Consider the following 12,136-nt stretch of genomic DNA (forward strand, 5'->3'; position numbering starts at 1 on the left):
TGAAGTCAGTACAAACTAAAATTTCATACAATGACTTGTTTATACTGCTCTATACACTAAAATGTAAGTACAATATTCATATTCCAATTAAGTTATAATTATTAGGGCTGTCAAGCGATTAAAAAAAGTAATCACACTCAACTGCAATTAAAAAATTAATTGTGATTAATTGCACAATTAATTGCGCTGCTAAACAAGAGTAGAATACCATTTATTTAAATATTTTTGGATGTTTTCTACATTTTCAAATATATTGATTTCAATTACAACACAGAATACAAAGTATACAGTGATAACTTTATATTTTTATTACAAATATTTGCACTGTAAAAAACAAGAAATAGTATTTTTCAATTCACCTAATACATGTACTGTAATGCAATTTCTTTATCATGAAAGTTGAACTTACAAATGTAGAATTATGTACAAAAAATAACATAATTTAAAAATAAAACAATGTAAAACTTTAGAGCCTACAAGTCCACTCAGTCCTACTTGTTCAGCCAGTCGCTCAGACAAACAAGTTTGTTTACATTTGCAGGAGATAATGCTGCCCGCTTCTTGTTTACAATGTCACCCAAAAGTGAGAAAAGGTGTTTGCATGGCATTGTTGTCGCCGGCGTCGCAAGATATGTATGTGCCAGATGTGCTAAACATTCATATATCCCCTCATGCTTAAACCACCATTCCAGAGGATGTCTGTCCAAGCTGATGACGGATTCTGCTCAACAACGATCCAAAGCAGTGCGGACCGACGCATGTTCATTTTCATCATCTGAGTCAGATGCCACCAACAGAAGGTTGCTTTTCTTTTTTGGTGGTCATGTTCTACAGTTTCTGCATCAGAGTGTTGCTCTTTTAAGACTTCTGAAAGTATGCTCCACACCTCGTCCTTCTCCGATTTTGGAAGGCACTTCAGATTCTTAAACCTTGGGTTGAGTGCTGTAGCTATCTTTAGAAATCTGACATTGGAACCTTCTTTGTGTTTTGTCAAATCTGCAGTGAACATGTTCTTGAATCAAACAACATATGCTGGGTCATCATCCTATAATACCATAACACAAAATATATGGCAGAATGTGGGTAAAACCATGGAGCAGGAGACATACAATTCTCCTCTGAGGAGTTCAGTCAGAAATTTAATTAATGCATTTTTTTAAACAAGCATCATCAGCATGGAAGCATGCCTTCTGGAATGGTGGTCGAAGCATGAAGGGGCATTGTAAGTTGCACTTTCACAATAAAGAGATTGCACTACAATACTTGAATGAGGTGAATTGAAAAATACTATTTCTTTTGTTTGTCATTTTTACAATGCAAATATTTGTAATCAAAAGCAATATAAAGTGAGCACTGTACACGTCGAATTCTGTGTTGTAATTGAAATAAAAAAATTTGAAAATGTAGAAAAATATCCAAATTATTTAATACATTTCAATTGGTATTCTATTGTTTAACAGTGCAATTAAAACTGCAATTAATCGTGATTAAATTTTTTAATCACGATTAATTTTTTTGAGTTAACTGCAATTAATCAATAGCCCTAATAATTACATGGTAAAAATGAGAAAGTAAGCAATTTTTCAGTAATAGTGTGCTGTGACACTTTTATGTCTGATTTTGTAAGCAAGTAGTTTTTTAGTGAGGTAATACTTGAGGGTATGCAAGACAAATCAGAATCCTGAAATGGGTACAGTAGTCTGGAAAGGTTGAAAGCCACTGATCTCGGGTGCCCTAAAGTCAGTCCCCCTGGTTGGAGTATTTCCATTGCCTAAAAGGAACCTTGTGTGAAACAGAGCCACTGTAGTAACATGGCCAAGGCTCCCTTATGCCTGATTGATCACAGAATCATAGAATATCAGGGTTGGAAGGGACCTCAGGAGGTCATCTAGTCCAACCCCCTGCTCAAAGCAGGACCGATCCCCAATTAAATCATCCCAGCCAGGGCTTTGTCAAGCCTGACCTTAAAAACTTCTAAGGAAGTAGATTCTACCACCTCCCTAGGTAACGCATTCCAGTGTTTCACCACCCTCCTAGTGAAAAAGTTTTTCCTAATATCCAACCTAAATCTCCCCCACTGCAACTTGAGACCATTACTCCTTGTTCTGTCATCTGCTACCACTGAGAACAGTCTAGAGCCATCCTCTTTGGAACCCCCTTTCAGGTAGTTGAAAGCAGCTATCAAATCCCCCCTCACTCTTTTCTTCCGTAGGCTAAACATCCCAGTTCCCTCAGCCTCTCCTCATAACTCATGTGTTCCAGTCCCCTAATCATTTTTGTTGCCCTCTGCTGGACTCTTTCCAATTTCTCCACATCCTTCTTGTAGTGTGGGGCCCAAAACTGGACACAGTACTCCAGATGAGGCCTCACCAGTGTTGAACAGAGGGGAACAATCACGTCCCTCGATCTGCTGGCAATGCCCCTACTTATACATTCCAAAATGCCATTGGCCTTCTTGGCAATAAGGGCACACTGTTGACTCAATGATCCTTGCTTGCCACTTGGAACCACTGGCAGCTGGTAAGTAGAGGAGTAGCCTTATACCGGGGACCAGACCCCTCCCCCCTGCCCCTGACTGGGTGAGCACAGAGGTGACTGAAAGCCTCCTTTGCACCCCACATTCCCTTTCTCAGCTGCATTGAGTGTTCCTCCTCCCTCTTCAGTTAAACAGAGAGACCTCTTAAGAATAAAAACAGATTACCTTTGATTTTCCAAAGTGTTATTCCAAGTGTATTATGCCAATCAAGTTAGATGATAAATAACTTGTACCTAAGCAGAGAATTTAAGTCACAATTATCTGCACCACTCCATCCCAAAATCAAAACCATATTTAGAAAGTTCTGATATTGATTTAATTTAACCAGAAAGGCATTTGTTAAAATAATTGGTCAATGCTGTGTTTCCTCTGCTAGTTACTTTATGTTAATTTACTTTCTGTTACTGGAAATAAAACTAATGATAACAGTGAACTTTCCTACAAACAGAGCCAATTTACTGGAAAGAAAATGACGGTGCATGGTACAGAGGGATTAAAGCATATCATTTCCATTACCGTTATTTAGACTAAACCACCACATGTAACACTGAATAATGATCCTGGAGATATATTTGTCTTTAGAAATCAGAAATCAAAATGTAATCTGTGTTTTTGACAGAGCAAATATTCTAGAAACTAAACATTTTACATGGTTTTATTGACCAAGAAACTTCAGCCACCATGAGCTATAATCTCATTAGCCCTGTCTGCAGGATAAATTTGTACCATTATAACTCTTACTAGTTCAAATGAACCACTGTAGTTTGTAAGAGAGCTGTGTGTCTAAACTAACCATAATGGCCTGTGTAAATCTGTTCACTGTATCCACAAACAGTGCCACTTCCAATCACTGCAGTACCAATCCATGGTGGGTTCCCCTTCACTGAAAAAGGGTGTTGTGGGAGTAGCAATCCATATGTGGAGATGTGATATATCAAATTGTTTTTCTGCAAAGCCCGTTCCATTTAATTGTTCAAGAGATAGGCTGCTTTATGCACTGAACAATGTAATGGCTTCTCTACATAGAGAGTTATTCCAGAATAGCTATTCCTAATTAACTATTCCTGATTAACTTCATGTGTTGGTGCTCTTATTCCAAAATAATAGTGCCTTATTCTCAATCCATTTTGTTCTGGAATAAGAGTGTCCACCTATGGAGTTAATCAGGAATAGTTACTCCACTTTAAATTCACACACCACCTTTTTCCAGATTAACTTTCATATGTAAATACATCCTTAATTTATAACACAGTCTTTAGGTATTGAAACAAGAAAAGGCGTATGACTACAGACATTGACTACAGAAAACTTTTATGCACAACATGACAAACTACATTAGCTCTAAACAAGAAAATAATCAACACTACAGGAGGCATTTTACACTACACAGAGTGGTCCCTGAAGGAGTTGCAGGAGTGTTGTGGGATTGTGCTGGAAGGTCGTATTGCAACAGTAAAGATGAAATGCCAGGGCTTTCAGTACATATTAGCATTGAAACAGTGCAGGGCAGAATACAGTGGTGGTCAGATTAGCTTTGCACAAATTCAATGGCAATTGTGCTGGCAATCTCGCCGCACAGTTCCAAGCACTCTTGTATGTTGGGACAAGAGATGTGTTGCAAGAAGGGTAGGTGCTGGCAGTGTTCGCTCCCTAGCACAGACAAGGCTAGACAAGTGAAACTGAACAGGTGCAATAAGTAAATAAAGACAAAAGGGCAACCAGTAAACAAAGACAGCAAAACTCTAGGGTCAGTACGAAAGGCATCTGTAAAATGTCTTCCCTGACTTTATAAAATTATACTTTCGTTTGAAAATAATTTCAAGCATATTAACCTTTTCCTGTATTTCACAAGATTACTATCTGCCCTAACTTATTTAGATAGTGGAGTCAGTTGAAAAGTACAATTAATAGCAGAATCTGCAGTGAAGGAGTCACTGTTTGTGAAATCATACAGGAAATGGAAGAAAATCGGCATTATGATACATTAAAGCAGTTTCCAGATGACTGCCCAATATCTTCCAGTTGTCACCACTGTAAATAAGTTCAGATCTCCATTAGCAGGTGTTGCAAGTGCTATGTCTATATCAGTAAGCCGTGCTGGTCTAGGGCTATATTCTGCAATATGGAGAGTTAACTCATTCAGCCTCTTCAAGCGTATAATACTTTTCTTTTTAACAGTGGGCCAGATTCAGCAGTGACCTAAAGAATGACACCTCCCCACCTTACTTTATAATCTCTTGTTAGTTGTGCTCTCTTTTATTCTCTCATGAGGAACTAAATCACACTAGATTCACACATCTGTTGAATGACAAATAAGTGCAAATTACACAACTTTACCACGTAAAGCCACTTAAATCCCTCTCTGACCAATTTATGAGACAGTATAATTTACACTAATATTTACATCACTGCTGAATTTGGCTCAGAGACTTCCATGGTCTTGTTGGTCTGTTCTCCTTTTCCAGTCTTGCCCATACTAGTCATTTTTCCTAGAAATTTCCCACCAAAGCCACCATGGTAGTAGCAATGATGGGGGAATCCAGATAAACAGGGTACTGACATTTTCATCACCATGTCATCTAAGTTCTGCTCCAGTATGTTAGCTTTAGCAATCCTAGGCATAATCAGTTTGCTTACTTGCAACATCTGACCCTGCTCCAGGTTCACTGACTCCTAAACAAGCCACTACTTCTCCAGCTATACTTGGTACAAGGAACTGTCGTTTCAGCTCATCAGAACCAAATCTGCAATGAAAGAATGGAAACACAGACTGTTAAAGGCTTTTGAAAGGGAGTTATGCGTATAAAATCTAGTATTTCTTGGTGAAACGCACTCCACCCACGTAACACTTACATAATGTATCTCTATGTGGGTGGTGTGCACAGAGCAAAATCTACCCTCCAAGCCCAAGGATGGGATAGAGATCTGCCAAGCTCACATTCCAACCTCTGGCTGGAATAGCAGCCACAACTACTTTGTACCCATTGTGTTGGGGGTGTCCAAATCTGTGTAAATGTGGATCCAATGACCTCTCCCCAGCCTTCTGTGCCAATCTACATCGGGCTGGCATCAAGACCATTTCCTAGAGTTGCCAACCCTTCACGATTGGCCTGGAATCAGCATCCATCTCCCGGTGACCAATGAAAGCAATCTAGGAGATTTTAATAGGATATTTTAAGAAAATGACATTACGTCATGTTGGGGAAAAAAATCTCCCGGAACAGCTTCAGAGTTGGCAACCCTACCATTTTCTCAGTGTGTCTTTCATACCACCACTCATACTGCAGACTCTTTTGCAAATCCTCTGAACAGGGCTTAAGTGGTGTGAAGGGTCTTGTGCTAGACCGCTGCATGGCAGGGGATTTTCAACTGCCATGAACATTAGTACTACAGGTGTTAGGGTGCATCTTAAACTGGTTTTTAAATCATGCAGGGAAATCCATTATTTGCTTCTTCCCATCACATCTCCCACCAGCCTGCACTGATGCACAGGTAAAAAAGGAAACAAGGAAAACCACTGACAGCATTTTTTTCTGTAAACTTAAAAAAAATATATTTAATACTTGACTTCGTCTCTCTTCTGACAATATACAGCATCTGTGAAACTGCAGTTCAACAACTTTGCTATACTGTGACATTCAAAGAAAAATTCTTCTGTCTTGCAAGAAGTTAAACTGTGTTTTAAGGAAATGAGTTTTATGAAAAAGTAAACTTGTTTTCCATCATGAAAGCATGGGTCAGGAGAAAAAAAATCAGTCACTCAGGCAAAACTCCCACCGTGTTGGCTATGTAAAAAATGTCTGTTGTTCAAACAAGCCCACCTTAACAAGCTATAACTGATCTGTCCCCATTATTACTTACTGCTCTACCCATTTTTGTGTTGTTTGCAAATTTTACCAACAATTAATTTATATTTTCTTCCAAATCACCCAAAGAAGTTGAATAGAATCAGGCCAAGAACAGATCCCTGCGAGACCCCACTAGAAACACCCCCACTGAATGATAATTCCACATTTACAGTTGTTTTTTGTGATCTAACAACTACCATGTGTTTAATCAACGTAATATTGGCTACATGGATTTTGCACAGAGCTATTTTTTTTCAACAAATGTCATGTGGGCTAAGTCAAATCTCTTACAGAAGCTACCTTTACCAACCAAACTCGTCATCTCATCAAAATATGATATACAGTTTGTTTGACAAGAACTATTTTCCATAAAACCATATTGATTACCATTAATTATGCTATCATCATATCCTCATATCCTATATTGGCCTTTCTGTGATTTTGTCCAGAATCAGTGTCAGACTAACTGTCCTATTGCTACACAGGTCATCCAGTTTACCCTTTTTAAATACTGGCACAATAACTTCAAGGCAGATCTTGCAGTAGTAGACACAGGTCTTGCGAGCTCTTCCATGGGTCCTGTTATTGTCCTTGACATTTATATAACCCTGCTGGGGTGACTTTTCTTTGTTGCAGCACTGGCATGTGCCCCAGCACTGGTCCCTCTCCTTCATTTGGTCTTATATCCTCTCATATATTGGTGTTCTGGGGACTGCTGTTCAGATGAGATTGGACCTACTCCTCTCCTGAGATGGCAGGGAAGTCTAGGACCTCTGCATAGGACCATGCAGAAGCATTCGGGTGAATGTCTATATAATCAGTATTGGACTCTGGAAGCTGAATCGCCTTGTCGAGCACCAGCATTTAAACGGGAAGGTGATATCTGGTCAAGATGACCCCAGGGTGGTAGAGGGCACACAGTAAACAAACAGGTTGACCTAGGTGTGCAGCAAAGCAGTGTGGGAAAGCAGTGTGAGGACTGACAGAGGAGGAATTGTTAATTCAGACTGGGGATATGTTCATGCCAACCTTATTATTGAAATTTACTTCGCAAGTGGAGTTTGTAATGAGCATTGAGACCCCAGGTAATTGAGAAAAAACTTGTGTGGACACAAGGCAATTTATCCCCCCCAAAATCAAGTTAATCCAAAATAAATTTCATGTGTAGACATGCCCATACTAAAGTCACATTAAATTGTGTTTTACTCTGAGAATTTGAGAATGGAGCCCGAGTGGAAATCATCCAACCTTTGATTCTCTGGCTGAATAGGCTTTGTCCAAGAAAATGTTCTCTATTAACTTACAATAAACAAATTAATTCCAGTCTGAACTGACCTGGCTAAGAAGTAGTTAAAATGTAGTGATATTATTTATGTTTATTATATTAGTACATAGCGGCCCCACACAGGATTAGGACTCATTGTATTAGGTGTGTCATACCAGTTACAAATGACCAGACCTTTGCCTTTCTGATATTGACTAGTAGGAGACTATTTGGAATTGATATATATACTACTTGACAGTGAATGAGCAAAATCATTTAAATCATTTTCATTGTTACGTGTTGTGGAATAATGCAGATGTGTCTAAGATTTTCTCATCAAAGTCTATTTTTCAGCTTTATATTTCCTTAGATAATGAGTCACTAAAAGTAGCTGTGTTGTTCGTGTCAGGATTTGGTCCTTTTGAATTTACTGGTGTTCATTTATGATCAGCGGTTACATTTAATCTCACAAGGATTGATGCACCACCTGTGTAAGGAGTGGTACCTTATCCCAGAAGACTTCATATCTAGTTTGAAGTGGGTTAGATGATCATCCATTTGAATGTGTGAGCTCAGAAACAAGAAAGCTTGATGTGGTTTAATCAAACACCGAGTGTAGTGTAAAGAACCAGGTGCAGCTGCTCATACTCAAAACTACAATTTGCAGCTAACAGTACGTCAGAAAGTGTCAGTCCTAATTAGAAACGTTCCTTCCTTACTAATTAATCAATTCACTTCAGCACAGCTTTTTTCCCTTTGAGTAGGAGAAACAAGAATGAAAACTGTCAGCTTTTCTCCCCCACTTTAAGAGGATGATCATCAGCTCTATTAAACCAGAATAGTGATGTACAGTTGACATATTTTCAGTCAATGCATCAAGAATCACATCTGTCAGAAAGCAAATTCATTGCTATTTCAGATGAATTAAGGGGGCTTTCAGCTTTTTAAATGAGCGCACATAAACAGAACTAAGAAGTGGATCAAGGAAATGTAATGGGATTTGGATCCTGCTGTGACTTTTTTTTATTTTACCCTATTTAACATCATCTACAGTATAATATTTAATCATTTCTTCAGTATTAACAGTAATGTTGGTGGAATGTCATGAATACCAAGTATGGGGCAAAAAAGAATGGATAGTTTCTATGTAACTATTTTAACATTAATCATTAATGTGCCACAGTTGGGACCTATTTTCTTATACAATGGACCAGGGGGAAAAAATGTTCCAGCGTCTACAAGGAGCTTTATTTTTATATACATTACACATAAAAATGTGTTAAAAGAACATTAAGGTTGCAAAGTCAAGCACTGAAATGCTACAATTAAGGTGGCATGGAACATGCTCAGTTGCTCTGTGGGAATGGTGCATGCACAGTCCGGTCAGCGTGAGGAGTTGTGAGGGGCTAGAGCATGCTCAGTGAGGATGGAATCTTTGGAGATTTTAGCTGCTAAATTCTAAGTCTCTACTAAAAGTGTGTGGACTGAGTTTTTACAGAGGCTTATAACTTGGCCAATTCCACAGGAACAGCACAAGTCACATCCTCGCCAAATTTCAACTCCCTTTTCCAAAACATTGGTACATGAGAGTTTCTCAGAGAAAAGGTTGTCAGGATTATTTTAAATGGCAAAACACTGTATTTTCCCTAATCTTGATCCCAGAAACAGCTGAACTGTTTTGGCTGAAACTTTCAAAAAAATCTAGCCTAAGGTAGACACTCATAGAAAATATCAGCCCCAAACAATTAAAGTTTGCTAAAGTTATGAACAACTGAAAACCAGGTTTTATAATAGGAAATGTCGGGCAACTTTTAATAACAGCAGTGATACCAGCTGCGCTATGACATATATTCACTTTTGTGTTTTGTTCGGTGAATGAACGACCAGCTGCAGTTTGATCATCCCTGTTAAGATTGGGTATATTCGGGTCTTCAGGGCACTCTTTCTGCGTGAATAAAACAAACAGAACTTGGCCCAGTGTATGAGGAGAAAGAGCAAAGACTCCACAGTCTGTTTCTTGGTGTTCCTATAATTGGAGCTGCTGACATGATTTGATATCAGCAGGAATGGGGTGAATGAAATGCAGCTTCTATATGCACCCACAGAGTGAAAGTGGCAGCTAGTACTCAGATCAGACTAAAAGGTTCTCCCACCAGTCCAGCTTCTCTGACTGAAGGACAGATCCTCAATGTAAACTGCAAGATCTGCCTTGACGTTAATGTGCCAGTATTTAATAAGGGTAAACAGGATGAACTGTGTAGCAATAGGATAGTTAGCAATTGTAGCTCCCTTGCTGGACAATGGCTGTTGATGGATTGTTTGAAATCCTGCCCAAGTGTTGGTTACTTTCCTTGATGTTGCTTCTGGGGAGCTAATATCTGGCTGATTCCCCAATTTACAGCATGTTTTAGTGACCACCATACAACACAATACTCATAATTTCATATACATTAATGATATACATATATGGATAGAGAAATGACTCTCAGCAGATAATAACCTTTCCCCGATACATATAAAGCATACCTTGTAAGGTAAAATCACAATTATATAAAAATGAGTAATATGGGGGTTCCAGGATGCTCCCCCAAGGTATAGAATGTCACAGAGATATACCCAGATAATCCCAGCAAATGACCCGTACTCCATGCCGCAAAGGCAACAATGCAAAGGTCACTGTCAAATAGGTGTGAGGGGAAATTCCTTCCCCTCCCCACATATGGCTAACACAACATGACTAACATCTATTACGTGTTTGTTCTTTCATCCTCTCCCCAGCGAGAGAAGTGTGTGCAATGGAGTGTCACGTATTGGTAGGATTTTTGTTTTGTTTTAATAAATATACATGTTGTTACATGTTTATATTAGACAAGGCAAGATCAGAGAAATGCAAGTTCATTTAGAGCAGAAGTTGGTGAGGTTTGTGATGGTCCTTAATTCCTGGGGGAGTTCATTCCAGTTTTGGGCTAACCGCCCAAAAAGTTCTGTCTCCTGCACAGCTGAGAGTTCCAATGTGACAGAAGAGCAAAGATGTTGACCATGGTTTTCTTCCCGTGCATTATGCAATCTTTTAGATATCCTGGGCCCAGACAATGGAGCACTGTGATGGGGTGTTCACCCCACACTGGAGAAGAAGGGGTTAATAGAGGCCTCATGGGCCTGCCACACCCTATCCCAGAAAGGAGCAGTGGAAATGAGTCCTCCAAGCAGCCTAGAGAGGCTATGCAGGAAGCAGCTAATTAGAGGGAAGCTGCAAGGAACAGCCAATCAGGACCCAGTAGGTTCACATAAAAGGAGCAGCAGGGCCAGAGACAGTAGCTGGGGGGAGCTCAAAGAGTCAGGATTGTGTTCTTAGTGGGCTGCAGGAAGGATAGCACCTTGAACAGAGCAGTTGCTGGCAGGAACCAGGGAGCAAGAGGGAGTGCCTGGCTGGATGCTGGGACTTGCTGACTGAAAATCCTGAGAAGAGGGTGACGAAGGTGCTGGGACCCTGGGGAAGCGGCCCAGGGAACAGAAGCAGCATTGAATGAAGTTAAAGGAACACAGCAGGGGGCTGCTATCTACAGGGTTCCTCAGTCAGGATCCAGAGTAGTGGGTGGGCCGGGGTCTCCCCGAGTCACCACTGGGGAAGTGGCTGAATGATTGATCTGAGATACTTCACCCTTGGAAAGGGGAAAACACGGATGATGACACGGCCGGAGGACCGAGTGATGAAGAGAACACTGTGGTACTTGAACTGAAGTGGGTCTGCAAGCGGAGACAATGATGGGAAAGGCGCTACCTGAAGAGGGCGCACCAGCTGGCACAGCTAATCCCTGTGATGGCCAGCCAGAGGCGCTACTGTGGTGAGCAGACTCTGTCACAAGCACCTTGAAGTTAAGGACCATAGATTTAAAATTTATGGAAAACCAGCGTATACAGCAGAGAACAGGTTTGATATGCTCACAATAGTCTGTGTTGCTAAGGAGATGAGTTGCAGCTCTGTACTAGCTGGAGTTTCCTAAGCACTGAAGGCTTCATACCCCGGTATATTGCAACTTCATCTATTCTAAGTCTTCTGAAGCACCTCTCCCCAACATCAAAGCAATGAATGTAGTGTGCTCTCCCACTGGAATGTGTTTATGTGTGTGGTCAGTTATCTTGATTACCCTCCTAGGTGCTGTTACTACTGTGTGTTGGAAAAACATTATAAAATACTACAATGGAACAAAATTCTGCCCTCAGCTATCTAGTGATTTCTTTTAAACCACAGGGAAGAATTTAAAATAACAAAAGCCTCTTAAGGTATGGGCTATCCTCTACAGTCTTATAGAAGACTACAGTTTTATCCTTTGCAGTATAATAAATGAAGTACAGCTGTGCTAGGAGTGATCAAATGATAAACTATAGCTACTGTCTGTTGTCTTCAGGTTTCTGGTGTATTTGTGTAAGGCAAAGGAAATTCTCTTTGGAAAGACTTCCCATAAGTAAGACCTCCAAGTTTTTAAG

General features: G+C 40.0%; 1 protein-coding gene across 1 annotated transcript in view; it reads right to left on the bottom strand.

The window, feature by feature from the left end:
• LOC311515760 (putative acyl-CoA dehydrogenase 6) overlaps positions 1-12,136 on the bottom strand; it is a 136,514-nt gene that overhangs the window by 21,949 nt on the left and 102,429 nt on the right. The window contains exon 4 of the mRNA XM_084619070.1: positions 5,174-5,280. Within this exon, the coding sequence (XP_084475196.1) occupies positions 5,174-5,280 (107 nt within the window). The remainder of the gene's footprint in view (positions 1-5,173; positions 5,281-12,136) is intronic.

The sequence above is a fragment of the Lepidochelys olivacea genome, assembly GCF_965140295.1.
Source record: "Lepidochelys olivacea isolate rLepOli2 genome assembly, chromosome: 2".
In the NCBI taxonomy this organism is placed as follows: domain Eukaryota; kingdom Metazoa; phylum Chordata; order Testudines; family Cheloniidae; genus Lepidochelys; species Lepidochelys olivacea.